The following is a 20,079-nucleotide window of genomic DNA, read 5'->3' on the forward strand; positions in this document are numbered from 1 at the left end:
TAGAAAAAATAGTCTTTACTGCTCCCCACAGTGCAAAGAACCAATGAGGACTATGGTTCTTTGCACCGTGGGGAGCAGTAAAGACTATTTCCTCAATATTACTGCTCAGTTTTCCTTTGGATACATTATACCAGTGTCTTCTTTCAACAGAACTGATTTGCCCCTAAGAAAAGGCGCAGGTCACCTACTCGATTTCCAGATGGACGGTGATCTTTTCATCATATTTTGAGGACTATTTTTCCTGGTTTAAGAGTTTTTGAACTTGAAGTGCTTTAAAAATCTTTCTGCCACTGTGAAAGTCACATTGAACAAGACAACAAAGATTATAGGACTATGCAATTAGAGATCAAATCTCTTAAAGAAGTAGTTTTAGATAATGAGATGGCATTAGATATGTTACTTGCTGATAAGGGAGGAGTTTGCCAAATTATCAATTCTTCTTGTTGTTCTTATATTAATAACGATGGTAGTATTAGAAATCACATGCAAGCTATAGATAATTTACTGTCACACTTTCTTCACTATATTGATACAGAAAACCCCTCCTGGGATGTTTTTGGCTTAGGCAGGATGCTAGGACTTATGCACATAAGAAATAAAGGCTATTACTCATAAGAAATACACCGTCTCTATTTTCCTGTTGTCCTTTGCTAAACATTTTTCATTGCACTCCCCGGTATCAACCTCTAGTGCTGAGGATAGAACTGGTCCTCAGGGTCCTTGACCCCTGCCAGCAACAGCCTCTAATACCAGGGAGGATGGTCCCCTCAGGACCTGCCAACTCCCTGGGAAGCTCCAGCATCTGCTGACAGCTCTGGAGAATTTTTTTTTTTTTTTTTTTAAAAAGGAACATCAATCCTAAAACTGTGCCTATACTAGCCTCCAAGAACTAACCAGAACCTTTTTTTTTTTGTAAGCTATCTACAGACTGTAGGATTTTGCACCTCCACCATCTGCTGGACACAGAGAAATACTGATGGACCGTAGGTGGTACCTGAGGGTATAGGGCAGAATCAGTCAAAACTTCTCTGTCTTCATCTGCTGGAGGGGTGGCAAAACCCAGTCTGGACTGATCCGGGTACGTACATGGAAACTTAGTTTTTGGGTACTTGCCAGGTACTTGTAGCCTGGATTAGCCACTGTTGTAAACAGGATGCTGGGCTTGATGGACCCTTGGTCTGACCCAGTTTGGCAATTTTTTATGTTCTTTTCTCCTTTTAGGTTTTTGTTTTTTTTAAGCAATCCTCAGTAGGGAGATGCATGTTCACCATCTGCTGGAGACGGAGATGGTGGGCTGGCATAAGTCCAGGTATATATGTACTGTGACGTCAGCTTTGCTCTATCTCCACCTGCTGGTAGAGGTGCATAACCCACTGGTGGTGGATTAACCTGTCTGAATGCTAAGAAACAGGCCCTTGGTGTAGCTAATGAACTCACTGCCTCACTCTTGTCCATCTTCATGGGTGTGGGTTAAGATAGATCAGTGCAATCCACATCAAGGAACAAACACAAAACAAGAAATGCTGCAGTATCAATTTCTAAGGGCTGATGCTCTTCATCGAGCAACCATTAATCTCAGAGAGCTCCTAAAGAACTCCCTCCTCCTATGTTACCAACATGCTCCTCTTCCCTATAAACCTAACTACATACCACCAAAATATTTCCAGAAGTTTATTTTACAGTAAGTACTGCTTGCATGAATGATTTTGGTTCAAAGTACAAACTAATTACCTAAATGTTTTCCTGATTAATCCAGTTTTAGTTGTATAATGCTCAAACATGCTGAGTTGCTCTCTGCATCAAGCCAACTTGTACCGCCTAATGGCAAGATCACATTGTCATTCAGCATTGGTGCAAAAGCAGTTCCCTCTTAAATTTGTGGCTCTCAATTCCCTTCCCAGTCACACAAAAAATAAGCTGCTTAGGTTGCACTGCAAGCTGAATGGAAACAAAAAGACAACAGCACATAAACAGCTTCCTGTACTTCAAAATATAGTCATTAAATAATTTGTAAAGTATGCAGGTTTTATTCAGTCCCAATGGTGTGCATGGAAGAGAAACATATATAGTAACATGATATGGATCTCACTGCCAAACAGAATATGAACTGTTTGCCTACTGTACTCAGAGTTGTAGTAGAAGGAATGCTACGAAAGTTTTTTTAATTAGTAATCACTGCAAATGAAGGGGGTGCGTTTGTCCTACTTTCATTATTTTGGGAGAAAGGCTGTTCTTTTATATCCTAAGGGCACAGAGAATAGTACCATGTCACAAAAATACTATTTCTTACATGCATTGTTCTGCAGGTTGTAGCACTCATCATTTGTGGTTACACTAAAAAAAGTTCCATGACACCACCCTCCCCCCCCCCCAAGTGAACCAAAACTCCAATTCAATGACAAAAAAAAAAAAGTATTAATCTATTGTCCACTTTATTATTACTCTATGAACACTTTTTCACTTTTGACACCAGCAGTTCTAAGAAACCTCTTCAACCTAGGGCCCAAATGTCATAAGGATTCAAAAACAGGCCAGGCTTGCAAAGGCAAAATACGACATCTGAAAGGTGCTGCAGATGGGTTAGTATTTCTCAGTTTAACACCGAAGAAGCTACTGTAGAACAGACAAAGACCTAAAAATCCCATTATAGAGATGGAAGGGGAGAGACACAACTGAAGATGGTCTTTGCAGAGAAAGTGTGCATCCAGATTCACAAGCCCCCTTGCCTTCAGTTGTTCTTCTTGTCTTCGGGAGGTGCATACGGGGGCGGTCGATCCTGAAAGGACAAGAACAAGGTATGTAAGAAGCACACAGCTGAGGGCCAAGGCAGGGGTGTGCAAAATAGGATACAAGATCTCCCCCCAAAATGGCTGCACTTTGAAGGCTCAGCACAGGTGAAATGGAACAATGATAACACAAATTTATCATCTCTGCTGCCATGCTTGCTCAGAATGGTCACCAAAACTGGAGCATAATTTTGCTCTTCTCAACTGCAGATCTATCCAAACTGAGGAAAATAAAAATATTCTGCTTCACAATCACCAACAGTAAATGTTTAAGAAGCTGCAGTCTCACATTTCTTTCTGATGATGGAAGGAAAGGGAATTTACATGGCCCCAAGATCCTGCACATAAAAAAAAAAAGCAAGTTTGCTTACCATAAACGGTGTTTTCCGTAGAGAGCAGGATGAATTAGCCATGCTCTCTGGGACATCCTCCTGGCGGCCTGATGCGGAACTTTCTCCAAGAATACAGAGCTGTGCTCTGTGTGCCTGTGCGGTCATTCCCGCACGAATCCCCCTCATCTTGTCAGTTAACCCAAAGCTTAAACGTGCAGCTAACAGAGAGAGGTATAGAGAGAATGAGGTGAAAGCTGTCCAGGGAGGTGGGTGGGAACGCATGGTTAATTCATCCTGTTATCTACAGAAAACACCGTTTACGGTAAGCGAACTTGCTTTTTTCCCCATAGATAAGCAGGCTGAATTTAGCCATGCTCTCTGGGAGTCCCCAGCTACGCAAATCTAGAGCTCATTGTTATTTCTGTTTCCATAGGGGTTTTGGATATGAAAAATTATCGGTTGATGTGGACAGCTTATGTTTTCGTTGCAAAATGTATCATCACTTCACCTATTGCTGAGTCTGACTTTGTCTGTTGTGTAAGACAATAGTGTGCTTTGAAGATCAGGTAGCTGCCCTGCAGATATCTAAAATTGGTACATTTCTTAGGTGAGTATGGTGGTTACAGACATAATTTTGCCACATTGGCAGAATGTAAATCCCGGTATCTTTGGTACCATATCAATACAACCCCCAAGCCCTATTTCAGTACGTTTCCAATCTCCCCCCCACCCCCAACACCCTTCTCAACAACGATGACCAATCTAAATGTGAAAAACTAGCCTCATTCTTCTGCAATAAAATTGAAACCATTCTAGCACGCTTCCTCTCCCCATCTGCACCCATTAACCCCCCTGCAATTTCCACACACAACACACTCTTGCCCAAATCACCCAAAACTACAATCTCCTCAGACACCTTTACCTCTTTCGAGATGACATCCCCATTAGAAATAGAGTCGTTGCTCAAAAAAATCAAACCTGTAATGCATCCCTCAGACACTATCCCTACGAAGACACTCCTCACTATCCCCACGATAATAGCAAAACCCATAGCCAACATCATTAACAAATCCATCTCACTTGGCTTGGTTCCAACACAACTCAAACAGGCCATTGTAAAACCCATTCTTAAAAAACCTGACCTCGATCCCACCGAACCTGCTAACTACCGCCTGGTCTCTAACCTCCCCTTCCTCTCAAAAATCCTTGAAAAAATCAATAGGCAGCTGACAGATTACCTTGATGAACACCACATTCTATTCCCATCCCAATATGGATTCCGCAGACATCATAGCACTGAAACCTTCCTCATCTCCCTCTCAGACTGCTTACTCAAAGCGCTGGACAAAGGACAATCTTACATACTCGCTTTATTAGACATTTCAGCTGCATTCGACACTGTCAATCATGACACCCTCCTAAAGCACCTTAAGGAAATCGGCATATCTGGCACCCCATTTCTCTGCTTCCAATCATACCTAAACGACAGACATTACAGCGTAAAAATTGGACACTGTGAATCAAAACCAATCAGGCTCTCACAATGAGTACCTCAAGGCTCCTCACTCTCCTCCACTCTATTTAACATTTACATACTCCCACTCTGTCAACTCCTCTCCAAACTTGGACTCCCACACTTCATCTACGCTGATGATGTGCAGATCATTATTCCCATCACAGACTCACTCACAAATGCATTACTAATATGGAACTCAGCCCTCTCTGACATTAACAAACTCCTCTCCGACAACTTCCTGGCACTGAACACCTCCAAAACAGAGCTTCTCATATCACCACACAACATCTACCCACACACAAACCCCCGTTTCCACATCCACCCAACATGTGCACAGCCTCGGAGTAAACATTGATAACCACCTAAACCTAAAAACGTTCATCTCATCCACCATCAAAAATGGCTTCTTCAAACTCCACACTCTACAAAGACTTAAACCCCTCCTACACCCCTTCGACTTTCACACAGTGCTGCAAGCCACTATACTATCCAAGCTTGACTATTGTAATGCGATCCTCCTAGGCCTCCCAAAAAATTCAATCCAACCACTGCAGATGTTGCAAAACGCCGCTGCCAGATTACTCACCAGTACCCATCGTCATGATCACATTACTCCGGTTCTCCAGTTCCTACACTGGTTACCTATCTCCTCCAGGATAATATATAAATCACTCACACTCATACATAAGTCCATATACAATCACAATATGCAATGGTTCTCTAATCAATTCATTTTCAGCAACCCGAAGAGACCCACCAGAACGCAACATCAGGCAAAACTTATTACACCCTCACACAAACTAACCAAACTTGTCTCCACAAGAGAACACTATCACCACTGCTGGAATAGCACTATGGAACAAAATGCCCCCGAATCTTCGCCAGGAATTATGCCCCAAGAAATTTAAACAAAACCTCAAGACCTGGCTCTTCAAACAGGCATACTATTGACTGTCTTGCAACCTTACCTACACCCTACCTTCAGTTATGCTTATACATAGTAAACTCATCAGTATCGAGGATCATCTGTATCTATGCTGATCTTCCTGTATATATGTATATTTGCCCACTCTAATAATGTTATATTTATGCTTGCTACCTGTTAGAAGGTTTATCTATGCCTAATATATTTTATCATGGTTTCCTGTTCTCTGTAAGGCCTGTTGCCGCATTTTGTTTTACTGTAAACCGAGGTGATGTTCCAAACGTGCCGCGGTATATAAAAATCCTTAAATAAATAAATATCAGCCCTTAAAAGTGCTGCTTTGGGGTACTCAGAGTGAGTAGATAGAAAAAAATAAATATATATATATATAAGTGCGAGAGAAAGTTGAGCGCAACCGTAGCTGCGCGGAAGAAACAAAAACTGACGAGATGAGGGGATTCACATGGGAACGATCGCACAGGCACGCAGAGCACAGCTCTGTATTCTTGGAGAAAGTTCCACATCGGGCCGCCAGGAGGACATCCCAGAGAGCATGGTTAATTCAGCCTGCTTATCTATGGGAAAACTAAAACCATTTTATTAGAAATTAAACAAAATTTGATGAAATTCCAATTTACTGGCACTCTTCCAGTCTCTATTGGGAACCTCTCTTGCTTCCTAATATGAATCAATTGGCAAAAAAGCAGAGTTGAACACCTGTTACAGGTAAGCTCAGAGAACAGTAGGAAGTTAGTCCTCACCCATGGGCGACATCAGATGGAGCCCGATATGGAAAACTTATGTCAGTTTCTAGAACTTTGACTAGACACACTGAGCATGCAAGCATGCCCTATACCACGTGTCCACGGGGGGTTCCTCTCCAATCTTGTAACAGAAAATTCCAATAAAAATAAAAAACCAGGAGAAACCCAACTCCATGGGGCGGTGGGTGGGTTTCATGAGGACTAACATCCTGCTGTCTTCAGAGAACACCTGTCACAGATAAGCAACTCTGCTTTCTCTGAGGACAAGCAGGATGGTAGTTCTCACACATGGGCTAATCCCTAGCTACAGGCTGCTCCTCAACACAAAAAGGGGACCAGCAGACACCTAACCGGGTGCCAATGGGCACAATACGGGTGCTGTTAGCAACAGAGGGGGAAAGAGCCTGAACCCAAACAATGGGCCCTAGGTTGGGAGAGTTGGAGTACACCTCAAACAGGTTCTAGATGACAGACTGGCCGAACCTACTGTTGTGTTGGCCATCCCTATCCAGACAGTAATGGGATTTGAATGTGTGGCGAGAACTCCATGTCACAGCTTTGCAGATCTCTTCCATGGGAAGTCCCCAGACTGATCAGTTTCTGGATGGACAACTCCCACAGGAATGGAAACCAGAACTGTCTCGGCCAATGAGGAGCTATGAGGATCATAGTCCTTTTGTCCTCGCAAAGCTTCAAGAGAGTCTTCGCCACTAAGGGAATTGAAGGATATGCATACATAAGACCTTTGCCCCAATGATGGGTAAGGGCATCCAAGGCTGGTTTGCCATCTGACCTGTACAGGGAGCAGAACAGAGGTACTTTCCTGTTATAGGAGGTTGCAAAGAGATCTACGTCAGGGCTCCCCCAGAAGTGGAATATCCAATTAGCTGCCCCTGGTCCAGGGACCACTCGTGGGGTCTGAATGCTCGACTCGGCCCGACTGCTACCACGATCTCTGTCCCAGCCATGTACAAGGCCCTGAGCACCATCCCATGGGACAGGGCCCACGACCAGATCTGGATCGCTTCCTGGCCCAGGAGGTATGATTCCATGCATCCCTGCTTGTAGTCATACAACATGGCTACTTGGTTGTCGGTCTGGATCAGGACAACATTTTTGGACAGCCGATCTCTGAAAGCCCATAGCGCGCACCTGATTGCCCTGAGCTCCAGGAAGTTGATTTGACAAGAACGTTCCTAAGTAGACCACAGATCCTGGGTTCCAAGCCCATCCACATGAGCTCCCCACCTCAGGGTAGATACATCTATGGTTAGGACAATTTGAGTAGGGAAACTGAAAGAAGATCCCCTGTTCCAGACTGGAAAGTACCTGCCACTAGGACAATGAGTCCCTGAGAGACAGGGTGACTTAGATGAAATCCTGGAGGCCGTGAGTGGCTCGGTGCCACTGTGACCTCAGAGTCCATTGGGCTCTGCACATGTGTAAGCATGCTAAGGGAGAGACAAGGATGGTTGTGACCATGTGACCCAACAACCTCAACGTGTGCCAGGCTGACACCTGCTGGCGGAGGCTGAAAGTCCTTGGCCTGAGTAGTGTCCAGCAAGGCTCCTATGAAGTCCAACTGAGGTGATGGGATGAGATGGCAACTTTGGGTAGCTGAGAACAAAACCTAGTGACTCCGACACCTGGATGGTCAAGAACATGGCCCTGATAATATTTAACTACAAACCCCCCCCCCCCCCCCGAAGACTTGCCGGGGGTCCCGGGAGCGATCTCCTGCTCTTGGGCTGATGGCTGCCAGTAATCAAAATGGAGCCGGTGGCCCTTTGCTCTTACTATGTTACAGGGGCTACCAGTGCCATTGGTCGGCCCCTGTCACATGGTAGGAGCAATGGGCAGCCGGCATGGGCCAATACCCAAAGCATCTCTATCCCATCTCCTTTCCTTCTGACCTTTAGTGCATGCTCGTTGGAACCTGATATGGGTTACAATCTTGGAAATTCTAGATATAAAGCATCCCATTACTTATCAAGTTATTATGCTCTAGGCAGCCACTTTTCCTATTATATCTTGTCAGGAAAAAATTACTTGACTTTTAACTGGCCATTTCCATTACAATGATTCTCACTGGAAGAACAGTGATTTACTAAATAAACATTTTTGGTGGAACTCAGTTTTTATGTACTATAAACATGAAAATGCTGCTGCCATTAAATTTCATAGCATCGCAAAATGGGTTAAGGCGTGAAGGCCATTGAAACAATATCTTAGGCTTTCATCCCTTACATTAACTCCCTGTCAGGACCTCCTCTAGATTGTCTTCATGGCTTGCCTTCTAATTCGTAAAAATTGTTATTGTCTCTTGGATGGTTGCACTTTTAATTTTGTTTTGTTCTTGTGTTGCATAAAATTCAATAAAAAATATGTTTGAATAGGAACCTTCCTCTCAAGTGCAGCCAGGGCAGTAACAGTCTTTGGCCAGGGGTTATCAATTACAACTTTCCCCAGAGCCTGCTATGCATGCACCCTGAGTCTGGCCACTAGGTGTTGCTGTTGTGCAATCGCTGAGATCCTCGCCCCCAAGAGGGTGCAAAAGCTGCTTCTGCACCATCTAAGGAGCAAATGTCAGGCTCAGGAATAAGACTCGGGTATCCTGCATGGCAGCCTGCAGCACTGCCACTGGCCAATCGTCTCTTCACACTAATTTCCTTTACTGATTTTTAGAATTCCAAAACTAGAAAAGCGGATTAAGTTTACATTTCAGTTTTGATTTTAATATTGAAAACTGAATCAATTGCAGTTAGTTACTTATTGCATGTCTGCACTGTACTGTACAATGTAAGGAACCTAAAACATTCAAAATCTGCAGTTTGACAAGCAGCAAAAACAGTTTTTAATAGCTCAAATTGTGCCACTTTTAGCAATAAGAGCAGCTGTCCAATTGTTTTCTTTAGCGGTTTGATATATGACATTAATTTAGCTCGCTATGTAACCCCTTTGTGTGTATGGAGGGCTCAGGGGAAAAGGAGTCCAATTTCTTACCATGGGCATGTATACGTTGTGTGGGTTGGCTGGGTTATAGTAAGCACTGGATGCAGCTTCTGCCGCTTTGCTGCCACCTGCAGGGACAAAACAAGAAATGCAGCCAGCAGCAGTGACAGCTGAGAAAATCTTGACAAGGTGGACATTTAGCATTTCCCTTCTAGTCAATGATACTTGGCAACTTGTCCAGAAACTTTCGGGCCGATTCAGTAAAGTCCGCGGAAGAGCGGGCAAATGCCCGCTCTCCCGGCGCGCGCACAGACCACTCGCCTGTGCTCTCGATACAGTATTTAAATGAGGCCCGGCGGTAGAAACGGGCAAAAGGAGGCGCTAGGGAAACTAGCACGTCCCTAGCGCCTCCTTTTTGACAGAAGTTGGGTTTGACAGCCGACGCTCAATTTTGCCGGGGTCGGTTCTCGAGCCCGCTAACAGCCACGGGCTCAGAAACCGGACGCCGGCAATATTGAGCGTCCAGTTTTTGACCTGACAGCCGCCGGCCGACTTCAAATTTTTTTTTCTTTTTTTACTCTTTGGGACCTCCGACTTAATATCGCCATGATATTAAGTTGGAGGGTGCACAGAAAATCAGTTTTTACTGCTTTTCTGTGCACTTTCCCGGTGCCGGAAGAATTTCTGAAAGTAAAATGTGCGGCTTGACTGCACATTTTACTTACTGAATCGCGTGGGAATACCTAATAGGGCCATCAACATGCATTTGCATGCTGAGGGCGCTATTAGGTTCGGCGGGTTGGACGCGCGTTTTCCGCCCCTTACTGAATAAGGGGTAAGGGAAAACGCGCGTCCAATGGCGGGTTAACTGTATCGGCCTGTTTGTATGCAGAAGATCTCTCAAGAGTTGCACCGGCTGGATTTGGAGACTACTTCTAAACCTGCAAATTTGCTTTAGAACTGGTAAAGTATTGGCAAGCAAAACAGCCCCTCTAGCGTTACTAAGGTTTTTTCCTACCTTTGATCATCTACAGTAAAACAAGTGTATTGAAAATCCAGCACACTGTGCATTCATCCGAAGTCAGCCCCCTTTCATCCTGCTCTGCTTTACCATCTCCCAGGGAGTTTCATAAAACAATAAAGCCACTTCCACCCAGGAGCACGCTGGAGGTCAAATTATAATTATTCTGCCTATAGTCATCTTGGGCCTTTAATGGAGCACTGGTTCAGTCCTCCAAAATTAAAATCAGTTAAGAGAGTAATAAAGTAGCTGTGCTGTGGATAAATTAGTCCTGAACGCCTGCATCTTCAACATTCATTACCTTGTAAAAGGTAGAAAAACCAACTCAGTTACTTTGCTCAATTTTTTTTTTAACTAAATGTATATTTGTTGAGAGGAAACATGAGGATAAATTTTAACTGTACAACCTCCAAACCTGAGCATCGCCCCCAAGTACCGGCTGCTAGTCAAATTCCTAGCACGGATCGAGAGCCGGCCCCCACTTTTTTTCATCACAGCATAGTCACCCTACAAACAGACTCATCTCATGATGCCTGTGACATCACTAAGGTAGCCTATGCTCTAAGCATAATTCCTATACATGAGAAAAGTCCTTTTGTAGATCAGGCCCTTACAAAGGATACCTATGCTAAATACTATGACCTCAGTCATGTGATTACTGTGAGACAGCTGTCTACTGTGAATGCTCCCTTTCTGGCTGGCGGGCTCCAATACCCAGCGCTGCCAGGTTCCTGAAATGCCATCTTATGGGGCCTACTGCGCACAGAGGTAATAGTGAACTTCTATCTTTTGAACAGGGACTTAAGAAAGTTTCATATGATTCTTTCCTTTGGAATTTTATTTCCTACTGATCCCTGCCTCAAAAACACACTGGCGACTGGGTGCAGTACACGTTTTTGAAGTAAGTACGGTAAATTACCCTACACAAAGAGAGTCACTTATTTCAGGCACACACAGAATCCCATGGGCAATAGGAAGCTTCCCCTCACCTGGCATCCCAGGCTCCGTCCAGGTGGGTGCTGAAGGTGCCGACGGGTCAGCGGCAGGGGGGCCTGGGTAAGGGGGAGGGGGAGCCATGTACATGGGATTCATCTCGGGAGGTGGTGGGTACATGCCTGACAATGAAAACAAACAAAAACAAATGTTAAGAAAATATTTACAACACTCTAAAAGTTACATCCATTTTTATCCCCTGAAAGAAGAAATACAGAGTACCTTCAGTTCTAGAGTAGTAAAACAGGGTAAACCTCTACATACAACTTTTATAATCCTCCCTTAAAAAAAAAACAAAAAAAAAACCCGCACTTCCCATCCTAGCCTGTAACAGGACGTCCTCACACATTACACAGATAGAAAATGGGCCAGTCTGAGAGCTCAGAGAGACCCTAGTTCAATCCTTGGCTTAGGTCTTCCACTCTCGGGCTGGGGAAAACTGCAGAGGCAGCACTCACAGCCCCTGGGATGGGAGAGGGAAGCCTTGGCCATTGTTCAATAGTGAAAGCCAGTGGCTGTATTCAGGTGCCATGCCTGCAGGACTCTAGAAGGAGTCCCGGTGCATGTCCTCTGGCAGAGAAGTGTCGCTGTGATGCAGTGGGCTCGTGTAAACTGGGAAGAGAAATTAGAGGACGTAAAAAAGGAAACAGAATATAAAGGCAAGGTCCAGAGCATCTATCCATCTTCCCTTCCTACTATGATATCACAGACCCTACTTGATCTCCACTTCTATCCTGGCTTTCTCTGAGCCTGGGAGAGATGCAGGGAATCCTCAGCATTCTTGAATTCACATAACTCTTACCATCACGATAAGGCTGTTCCATGTTATCCGTCACCCTTCTTGTGAAGAAATATGTCTTTACACTGCTATACATGAGAAGAAGGTGGCTACTCCCATGAGCACCCTACTTTAACATATTGCTAAGACAGGGCCAAATACCAATAGCATTAATCACACTCATGGACCCAAAGCACCCAGAGGGCTGAACTTGCTTTAATCTGCTGGCACTTAGAATTCGTAAGCATGGCAAGTTAAGGACTTTTTAACCTTCCTCTGTTCATTGATACCAATAGTGCTTTAGAAAGAATAATAGTCACTTCTCTGTCACTAGGCAGCACTTTAGATTGTGAAGTAATAAAGTCTTTTGTAAACAACAGCAATTCTATTAGCTACGATAATAAACTTCCAATATACAGGTGCATCTTGAGTGGAATGAATAAAAAAAACTGTTCTCCTCTCTCCTTCTCTATGCTTAGTAAAAGGTGAATCTTTTACCTGCAGGGGGTGCATAGGGGTAACCCATTGGCTGTGGGGCAGGACCATATCCATTCATTGTTGGTGGTGCATAGGGGTATGGCCCATTCGGTGCATAGGCCCCTGGAGGAGGTGCATATCCCCCAGGAGAAGGTGCATACCCCCCTGGAGACGGTACATAGCCAAAACTTGCAGACTGTGCCGGGGTCCCTCGAGAAGCTAGGAAAAAGGAAGTTTACAATGTAAGTCTTGCAGGCTTCCGCATCATCCAATATACAATCTCATGGGCTTGTAGTGCAATAACAAACAGAACAGAAGGCGATAAAAGAATGTAAAAGTGGTTATCAGGGCTGGCTTTATTGCCATCGGCACCTGTGCAAGAAGCAGTAAGGAGACATTTTCTTACCATTAGTCCTGCTACACCAATCCAGCCATGTCAAGTGGATTATTTTCCCCTACCAGCAAATGGAAGCAGACAACACTGTTTTCCTGTGTGACATCACATCCACTACTTAGGAGGTGGTGTTAGGGTCACATCCTTTATACACACGAAACATCAACTATTGATAAATTCAACCATGAAACAAAAATTTCTCTTGCCCTAGCAGGAGAAGGAAAAGAACACCACAAAGGGAACCGCACTAGGAGTAAATGCCCAAACTCAGCCTTCAGCATAATCCTAACCAGAACAGTCCAACAGTGGCCCAGTCATGCTTTCTGGGTGAGTCTTGGACTGGTGTAGCAGGACTAATGGAAAGGAAATTAACGGGTAAGAAAATTTCTCCTTCCATCTCATCTTGCTCACCAGTCCAGCCCTGACAAGTGGGAAGTACCGAAGTATCAATTACCTGGGTGGAAATGAGGGCTGCCCGTAAATCCCCCACCTGCTCTCCAGTCCTATAAGCGGACTCCTCCCGCGCAAGCATGTCCAGTCGATAATGCCTCACAAAGGAATCCAGGGATGACCACGTAGCCGCTCTGCAAATGTCAGCGGATGTGAGAGCATGCCCCTCCACTCAGGACGCAGATTGCGCCCTGTTGGAACAGTTCAGGAGGCTTACCTTTAAGTAAATAAGCCGAATCAATAGTGTCCTTTATCCAGTGAGCCAAGGTAGCCTTAGTGACAGCCTCTCCTTTAAATGGACTCCAAACAGGACAGACAACTTGTCCGACTTGCAGAAGTCATTAGTAAATTCCAAATTGCGCAGAACCATCCTGCGTACATCTAGACGCTGGAGGGACCAGAACGACGGCCCACACTCCTGCCAAGAAAACGCCAGAAGGGAAATCACTTGGGTTTATGTGAAAAGCATAATTCACCTTAGAAATAAGCAGCAGCACCGGTCAGAAGATAACCACACTCGAGGAGATCATTAAAAAAAGGGACAAAACCCGTTGCACGGAACGAATTGCCGCCAGGAATGCCGTATTCGGGGAAATGTCCTTCAGTGAGGACTGTTTCAGGAGGCTCAAAGAGCCTTCAACACCAAATTAAAATCCCACAGGGAAACAATGGGAGGAAAGTGGGGGCCACAACTTCTTCACACCTCTCAAGAAGCAGGACACATCTGGATGAGCCGCTAGGGAGACACCACCAAGCGGCCCCTGGCAGCAGGAAATGGCGGCCACTTGCACTTTCAAGGAATTCAAGGCGAGTCCCTTATCAAGGACACCTTTACAAAAGACCAGAATACAGGGCACCTCTGCCCGCCAAGAAGACTCCAACCTGAAACCACAAAATTGCTCAAACAGTAGCCAAACATGGATATAAGTCAAAGATGTGGGCAATTTGTTGGCCTGCAAAAGTGTAGAAATCATCGCAGAGGAATACCCTTTCTTGTGGATTCATTTCCACTTAAAGAGTAAGACAAAATGGAGCTGGATCCTCCATGACCACAAGTTTTTAAACCAAAAGACCCCATGCTCTTGGCAGACGAAAGAGCCAATCCACTCACAACTGCACAAGGTTCACGTACCACAGTCGGTAAGGCCAATCCAGCGCCACCAGACTGGCCCAGTTGCTTTCCAATTACACTATTCAGAGCAGCCTGCCTATGAGCACACATGAAGGGAAAGCCATATAGAAGCATACCCTCCAGCCAGGGCTACACTAGGGCGTCGATGCCCAATGACCCCCGTTCCTGATGCCAGCTGAAAACCTGATCTACCTTAGCATTCCATTGGGTTGCCATTAGAGCCACCTGTGGTAATCCTATCTGCAACAAATCCAGCAAAACACATCCGACTCAACTCCCATTCTCCAGAATACAACTGGTGCTAGCTGAGAAAGTTGGCCTGAACTTTTTCCTGACTGGCAATATGCACTGCCGACAGCAACTGCAAGTTCCTCTCTGCCCACAGGAACAGGCGTGACTTCTCCAATGAAACTCTCTGACTCCGGGGTCTCCCTTGCCAATTCACATATGCCACTGCCATGGCATTGTCCGAGAAGACGCAACTGACCCTCCCCTGAATCAGAGGGAGAACATGAAGGAGCGCCAACTGAATGGCCCTGGTCTCCAGTCTGCTGATGGGCTAAGAAGCCTCCATCAGAGACCACCTACCCTGAGACACCGCTTCCTTGTCAATAGTGTGCAGATTAGCAAGTCATCAAGATAGGGGTGCACCACAATTCTCTCGTGTCAAAGCACCACCACTACTATGACCACTACCTTGGTAAACACCAATGGCGTGGTTGCTAGACCAAAGGACAGCGCTCGGAGCTGAAAGTGTCCTTGCAGCCATAAAAACACAGATACCTCTGATCCTTTTCTTGGATCAGAATGTAAAGGTAGGCCTCTGTCAGGGAGCATAGAAACTCCCCCTGATGAATCATGGTGAGTACAGACCTCAGCGATTCCATGCTAAAATATAGAATCCGTAGGCAGCGATTTGCACCCTTAAGATCTAAGATGGGCTGAAAAGGCCCACCCTTCTTGGGCACCACAAAATAAATGGAATAGTGGCCCTTAACCCATTCAGATAGGGGGCACTGGTGCTACTGACTGCAGGAGCTGAAGCTTCAATAAAGTCTCAAGGCAGCCTGTTGCTTGGCCGGAACAGAACAAGGCGACACCAGAAAGACATTTCTAATGGAACAACAAAGGTCCAATGCATACCCTGAGTGATCAATCCCTAGTACCCACTGACTGGACATTCTGTTTCCCATAAAACTTGCAAAGGCAAGGCATAGGTATCCTCCTACAGGAACCGGCTCTGCCAGCCCCTGTGGCCGAGCTGGTATCAGGTCTCTGTCTTCTGGCTCCATGAAAGGTCTGAACCAGCTTCTTGGCCCAGAATAAGTCATGGAGATGTTCCCAAGAACTGCAGACCCAGATAGTACCTTTGAGAAGCTCAAAACAGCCCTCATTCTCTGCTCCCCCTTTAAAAGGAGTGGCCCCTATCCTCAGGTAATCACTGGGGCTTTGAGTCTCTGACGTTCTTCATCAATTGGTCCAGGACCTCCCCAAACAGCAGCTTGCCTTTAAAAGGCAACTTCCCAATCAGGCCTTAGACCTCAAGTCAGCAGCCCAATTCTGAAGCCACAGTAACCGTACTGCTACCGAAAGCGCCACCGAACAGGACGAGCTACATAATAAGTCATACAATGCATATGCGAAAAAAGCAGCCGCCAACTCCATCTGGGCTCTCTCTCTGCTCTGTGGTAGCTATTGGATCCAGCAAAGAAGCGCCCGCACCACCATAGCTGAACAAATAGAAATCTGGACAGCCTTCAACGACGAGGATGAACAAATTCCACAAAGATGGCTCCTTTCCTGCGGATCCTTCAAGGACACACCCCCTTCCACCAGAATGATGGTACGCCTGGTGATGGCTGTCACCAGGGCACCCACAACCGGGACCTGAGAAAAAACTTCTGCATCTCAGCCAGAGGAAGAGGATACAATCGCTGAAGGAGGTTAACGCTCTGAAGACCCAACTCCGAGGATTCCCACTCAACCAGCATCATCTCCTCCACCTCCGGCTGGAGGGGGAAAGCTGTAGTGGTCTTTTGTTTACCCTTAATAATAGAATCCTAATTTCAAAGTCTCCTGCAGCTGCGAGTCTTCCAGGTGAAGACAAGCAATCACCTGATCAATCAAAGCACTTATCTTGTCTCTGTGAAAGAAACAGATAACGGAATCTGCCTCTGGGGTGGGAGTGACCTCTCCCTCCTCCAAGGTCTCCATACTGTCACCATCCCCTGGATGGCCTATAGTTCCTGAGTACTCCCAAGAGGGCCCCGGGGCCTCAATGGATGCCTGTGCCCTCTTGGCCGGAAACAGAAGAGGGAGGACCAACAAGCCATCACCCAACACCCTGGTTGTGGCCCCACCAGACCACAACCCGGGCTTAGAGTAAGCACAAAAGGCTTGCCTCAAAAAATTCAAAAGTTCCAGTGAATAATCTCCCCTGGAACCTGGGGCCAAAGCAGACTTTGTATCCTGCTGTGGTTTCCCTGCCTCCACCTCCAGCAGTAATACAGGCAGTGAATCTAACTTCCCCGGGAGTCCCAGCCGACTCAGGGGCTTCCAGACCAGAGCATGTGGCTGACTTCAAAATGGTCGCCGCCTCTGCAGCCCGCGCAACTGACCGCGTGTCAGGGTCTACCAGATCCAGCGTGCCAAAAAAATAAAACTGTCGGGGGGTTGAGAAAGATCAAGGCCAGCATTAGAACAATTGCCCAGAACCTCCCCCATGCGACGGCATGCCATGCACAGACCCTCCTTTCTCTCTGGCCACTTGCAGCACACTGCAGGCCTCACAATGGCGCATCACAACTGCAGCGTCGCACCACCGCAATCCGTCATGAGAAAGAGAGGGAGAATACAATCGCACCGCGTCAGACTCTGCCCCAGCACCACCAAGTCGGTAGCTCCATGTCCTTTCTTTATCTCCTCCTCATTACTCTTACATTTCCTTTTTTTTTGTCAACATGAGAGGAGGGGGTGTTAAAGAGAAGAAGCCAGAAAGCGTGAGACAAAACCATTCACCACAGGCACAGGAGCAGGGAAAACTATTACAAACAGAGAAGACAAAGGGAAAAACTCCCTGTTTTTTTTTTTTATGGCTCACTATATGGCCAAAGCTCAACCAGGGACCCCTTCAGGGTTAAGGAGCAAACAAGGGCTCGCGCTTCTGGCTGTGACCAGTGGTTTGGGCCAGGGGTCTGAGAGCAGACCCTCTGCTAGCTGCTGGACCACTTCAGTCCTACCATCTGCTGGAAGCAGAAAATACTGGATTCCTGCTGTTAGCAACCAAGTAGTGGTTGTGATGTCACACAGGAAAACAGTGGTGTTTGTCTCCATCTGCTGGTAAGGGGAAATAACCCACTTGTCAGAGCTGGACTGGTGTAGCAGGATGAGATGGAGCAATCCTTTCCTCCTCCTCCTCACCTGCTGTAGGCAGATGTGTCTCTCTGAACCAACAGTGGCTGCAGACCCTGTACAAGTGCACGGGTCACATACCGCAGAAGGCAACCCTGATGGTTACCAGGTTCTATAAAATGGCAAGAATTTTACCAGAAAAGAAGGAACAGAGGAAGAAATGAAAAATATTTTGTCCCCTGCTCCCTTCCCCGCTCCACCACCAACACAACCTACCTACCGGTAGTTTATTTAAAGTCTTACAAACTGTTCTCAAACCTCTTCCTCCAACCATTCCAGTAACATTTAAGTTTTATTTATTTATTTATTTAAAAGTTTTTTATATACCGCACATGGGGTCACTTACGTGTCCGTCTAGGCGGTTTACAATTTACATGCACAATAAAAACAATTTGAACATAAGACACAATAAAAACAGAAATAGTTCTTTCTTTACAAGTATCAAGCAGATATGGGTAATTCAGAGTAAACATTTAAATAGTGGTACTGAGATTGTATGCTTCATTAAATAGAAAGGTTTTAACCATCTTTTTGAATTCATTTCGATTAGATGTCAATCGGATACTGTCTGGTATAGAGTTCCACAAGGAAGGACCAAAAACTGAGAAAGCTCTGTTTCTTGTTAGGGCTAAGCTAGTAGATCTGACTGACGGAATTTCCAGTAAACATTTGTCTGTGGAACGGAGCTGTCTTGTTGGTTTATATATGTGTAGCATAGAGCAGAGCCATATAGAATTGGGGTTATAAAGTAGGTTGTGGATAGTGGTTAAGATTTTGTATTTTATGCGGTGAGTAATGGGAAGCCAGTGTAAATGTTGGAGTACTGGGGAGATATGTTCTCTTTTAGGAAGGTTGAAAATCAGTCTAGCAGTAGCATTCTGGATAAGCTGAAGTGGGTGTAAAGATGATAGTGGGAGTCCAATGTATAGTGCATTACAATAATCCAGATTTGATAATATTAAAGCTTGTGCTACGGTTCGGAAGTCTGATGACAGCAGAAGTGGCTTTAGTTTTTTTAACATGTGTATCTTGAAAAATGATTTTTTGACTGTTTCTGATATGTGTTTTGATAGAGATAACTTAGAATCTACTGTTATGCCAAGGTTTCTAGCATGGTTAGTTATTGATATAGATTGTCCATCAAAAGTGAATGTTTTTGGAGGGTGTTGAGTGGAATCAGGAATAGTAGATAAGTAAATTAGTTCTGTTTTCGCTGCGTTCAGTTTGAGTCGATTGTGAGCTAACCAGGTTTTTATTGTTTCTAGATAAATTTGAAGTAGTGAAAGTGTTTTGGGCCATGTTTCAGTGAAAGGTAGGATAAATTGGATATCGTCTGCGTATAGTTTGAAATTTAAGTTTAAACCATCTAGAAGTCGACAAAGAGGTAAGAGATAGATATTAAAAAGTAGTGCAGATAAGGATGAGCCTTGTGGGACACCCGTATTAGTTGTGTACCAGTCAGATTTTGATTTTCCTAAGGATATTCTCTGTGGATGGTTTTGTAGAAATGATGTAAACCATTGTAAAGCTGTATTTGTGATCCCAATTTGCTGTAGGTTAGACAGGAGTATGGTATGATTTAAAGTATCGAAGGCAGCGGATATATCTATCATTACCAGTATGTAATTTACGTTTGCATCTTTTGCTCTTTTGGTCTGAGCTCACTTGTCTTTTTTTTTCTGCCTAACTAGCCCCACCACTCTGTTAGCTCGACCTGACAAAAATGATCTCACCCTAAGGAGGCAACCGGAGGTTTAAGGCTGAGGGAGCTAAATGTTCTTCACTTGTAGCCACCGGGGCTCTTTCTCCAACTAGCGCCCCCATTCTTAGCCCAGCCTTGGCTGCGATGAACCGAGTCCCTCAGATCTGGGCCATGGTTCCCCTTTCGGGTCCTGCAGTCAGCCAGCAGCTATCACCACTGAGTGATGGCTGCAACTCCCCTCTCGCCAAGGGACCGTGGCTTCTGCAGCACTCGCCAGCCTCACTGAACCAAAGAGCTGGAGCTGGGTGCAAGAGCTAAGCCACGATTCACTGTTCAGACAGCTGGCCCCTTAACTCAGTGCTCTTTTCTCTACATATCTAATTTGTTTGCTGTTACTATTTGCCTTACAAAGTTTTTGTCCATATTGTGTGATCTGTGTATGGTGC

The 20,079-nt window shown here is 45.3% G+C and overlaps 1 protein-coding gene across 1 annotated transcript in view; it reads right to left on the bottom strand.

Moving 5' to 3' along the window:
• Window positions 1-2,004: 2,004 nt before the first annotated feature.
• WBP2NL (WBP2 N-terminal like) overlaps window positions 2,005-20,079 on the bottom strand; it is a 29,914-nt gene continuing 11,839 nt past the window's right edge. Inside the window, exons 6-9 of the mRNA XM_029590281.1 lie at window positions 12,566-12,763; window positions 11,286-11,411; window positions 9,327-9,403; window positions 2,005-2,776 (exon numbers count right to left, since the gene is read on the bottom strand). Of these exons, the coding sequence (XP_029446141.1) occupies window positions 2,729-2,776; window positions 9,327-9,403; window positions 11,286-11,411; window positions 12,566-12,763 (449 nt within the window). The 3' untranslated portion in view covers window positions 2,005-2,728. The remainder of the gene's footprint in view (window positions 2,777-9,326; window positions 9,404-11,285; window positions 11,412-12,565; window positions 12,764-20,079) is intronic.

Source organism: Rhinatrema bivittatum, chromosome 2 (assembly GCF_901001135.1).
Source record: "Rhinatrema bivittatum chromosome 2, aRhiBiv1.1, whole genome shotgun sequence".
NCBI classification, from domain to species: domain Eukaryota; kingdom Metazoa; phylum Chordata; class Amphibia; order Gymnophiona; family Rhinatrematidae; genus Rhinatrema; species Rhinatrema bivittatum.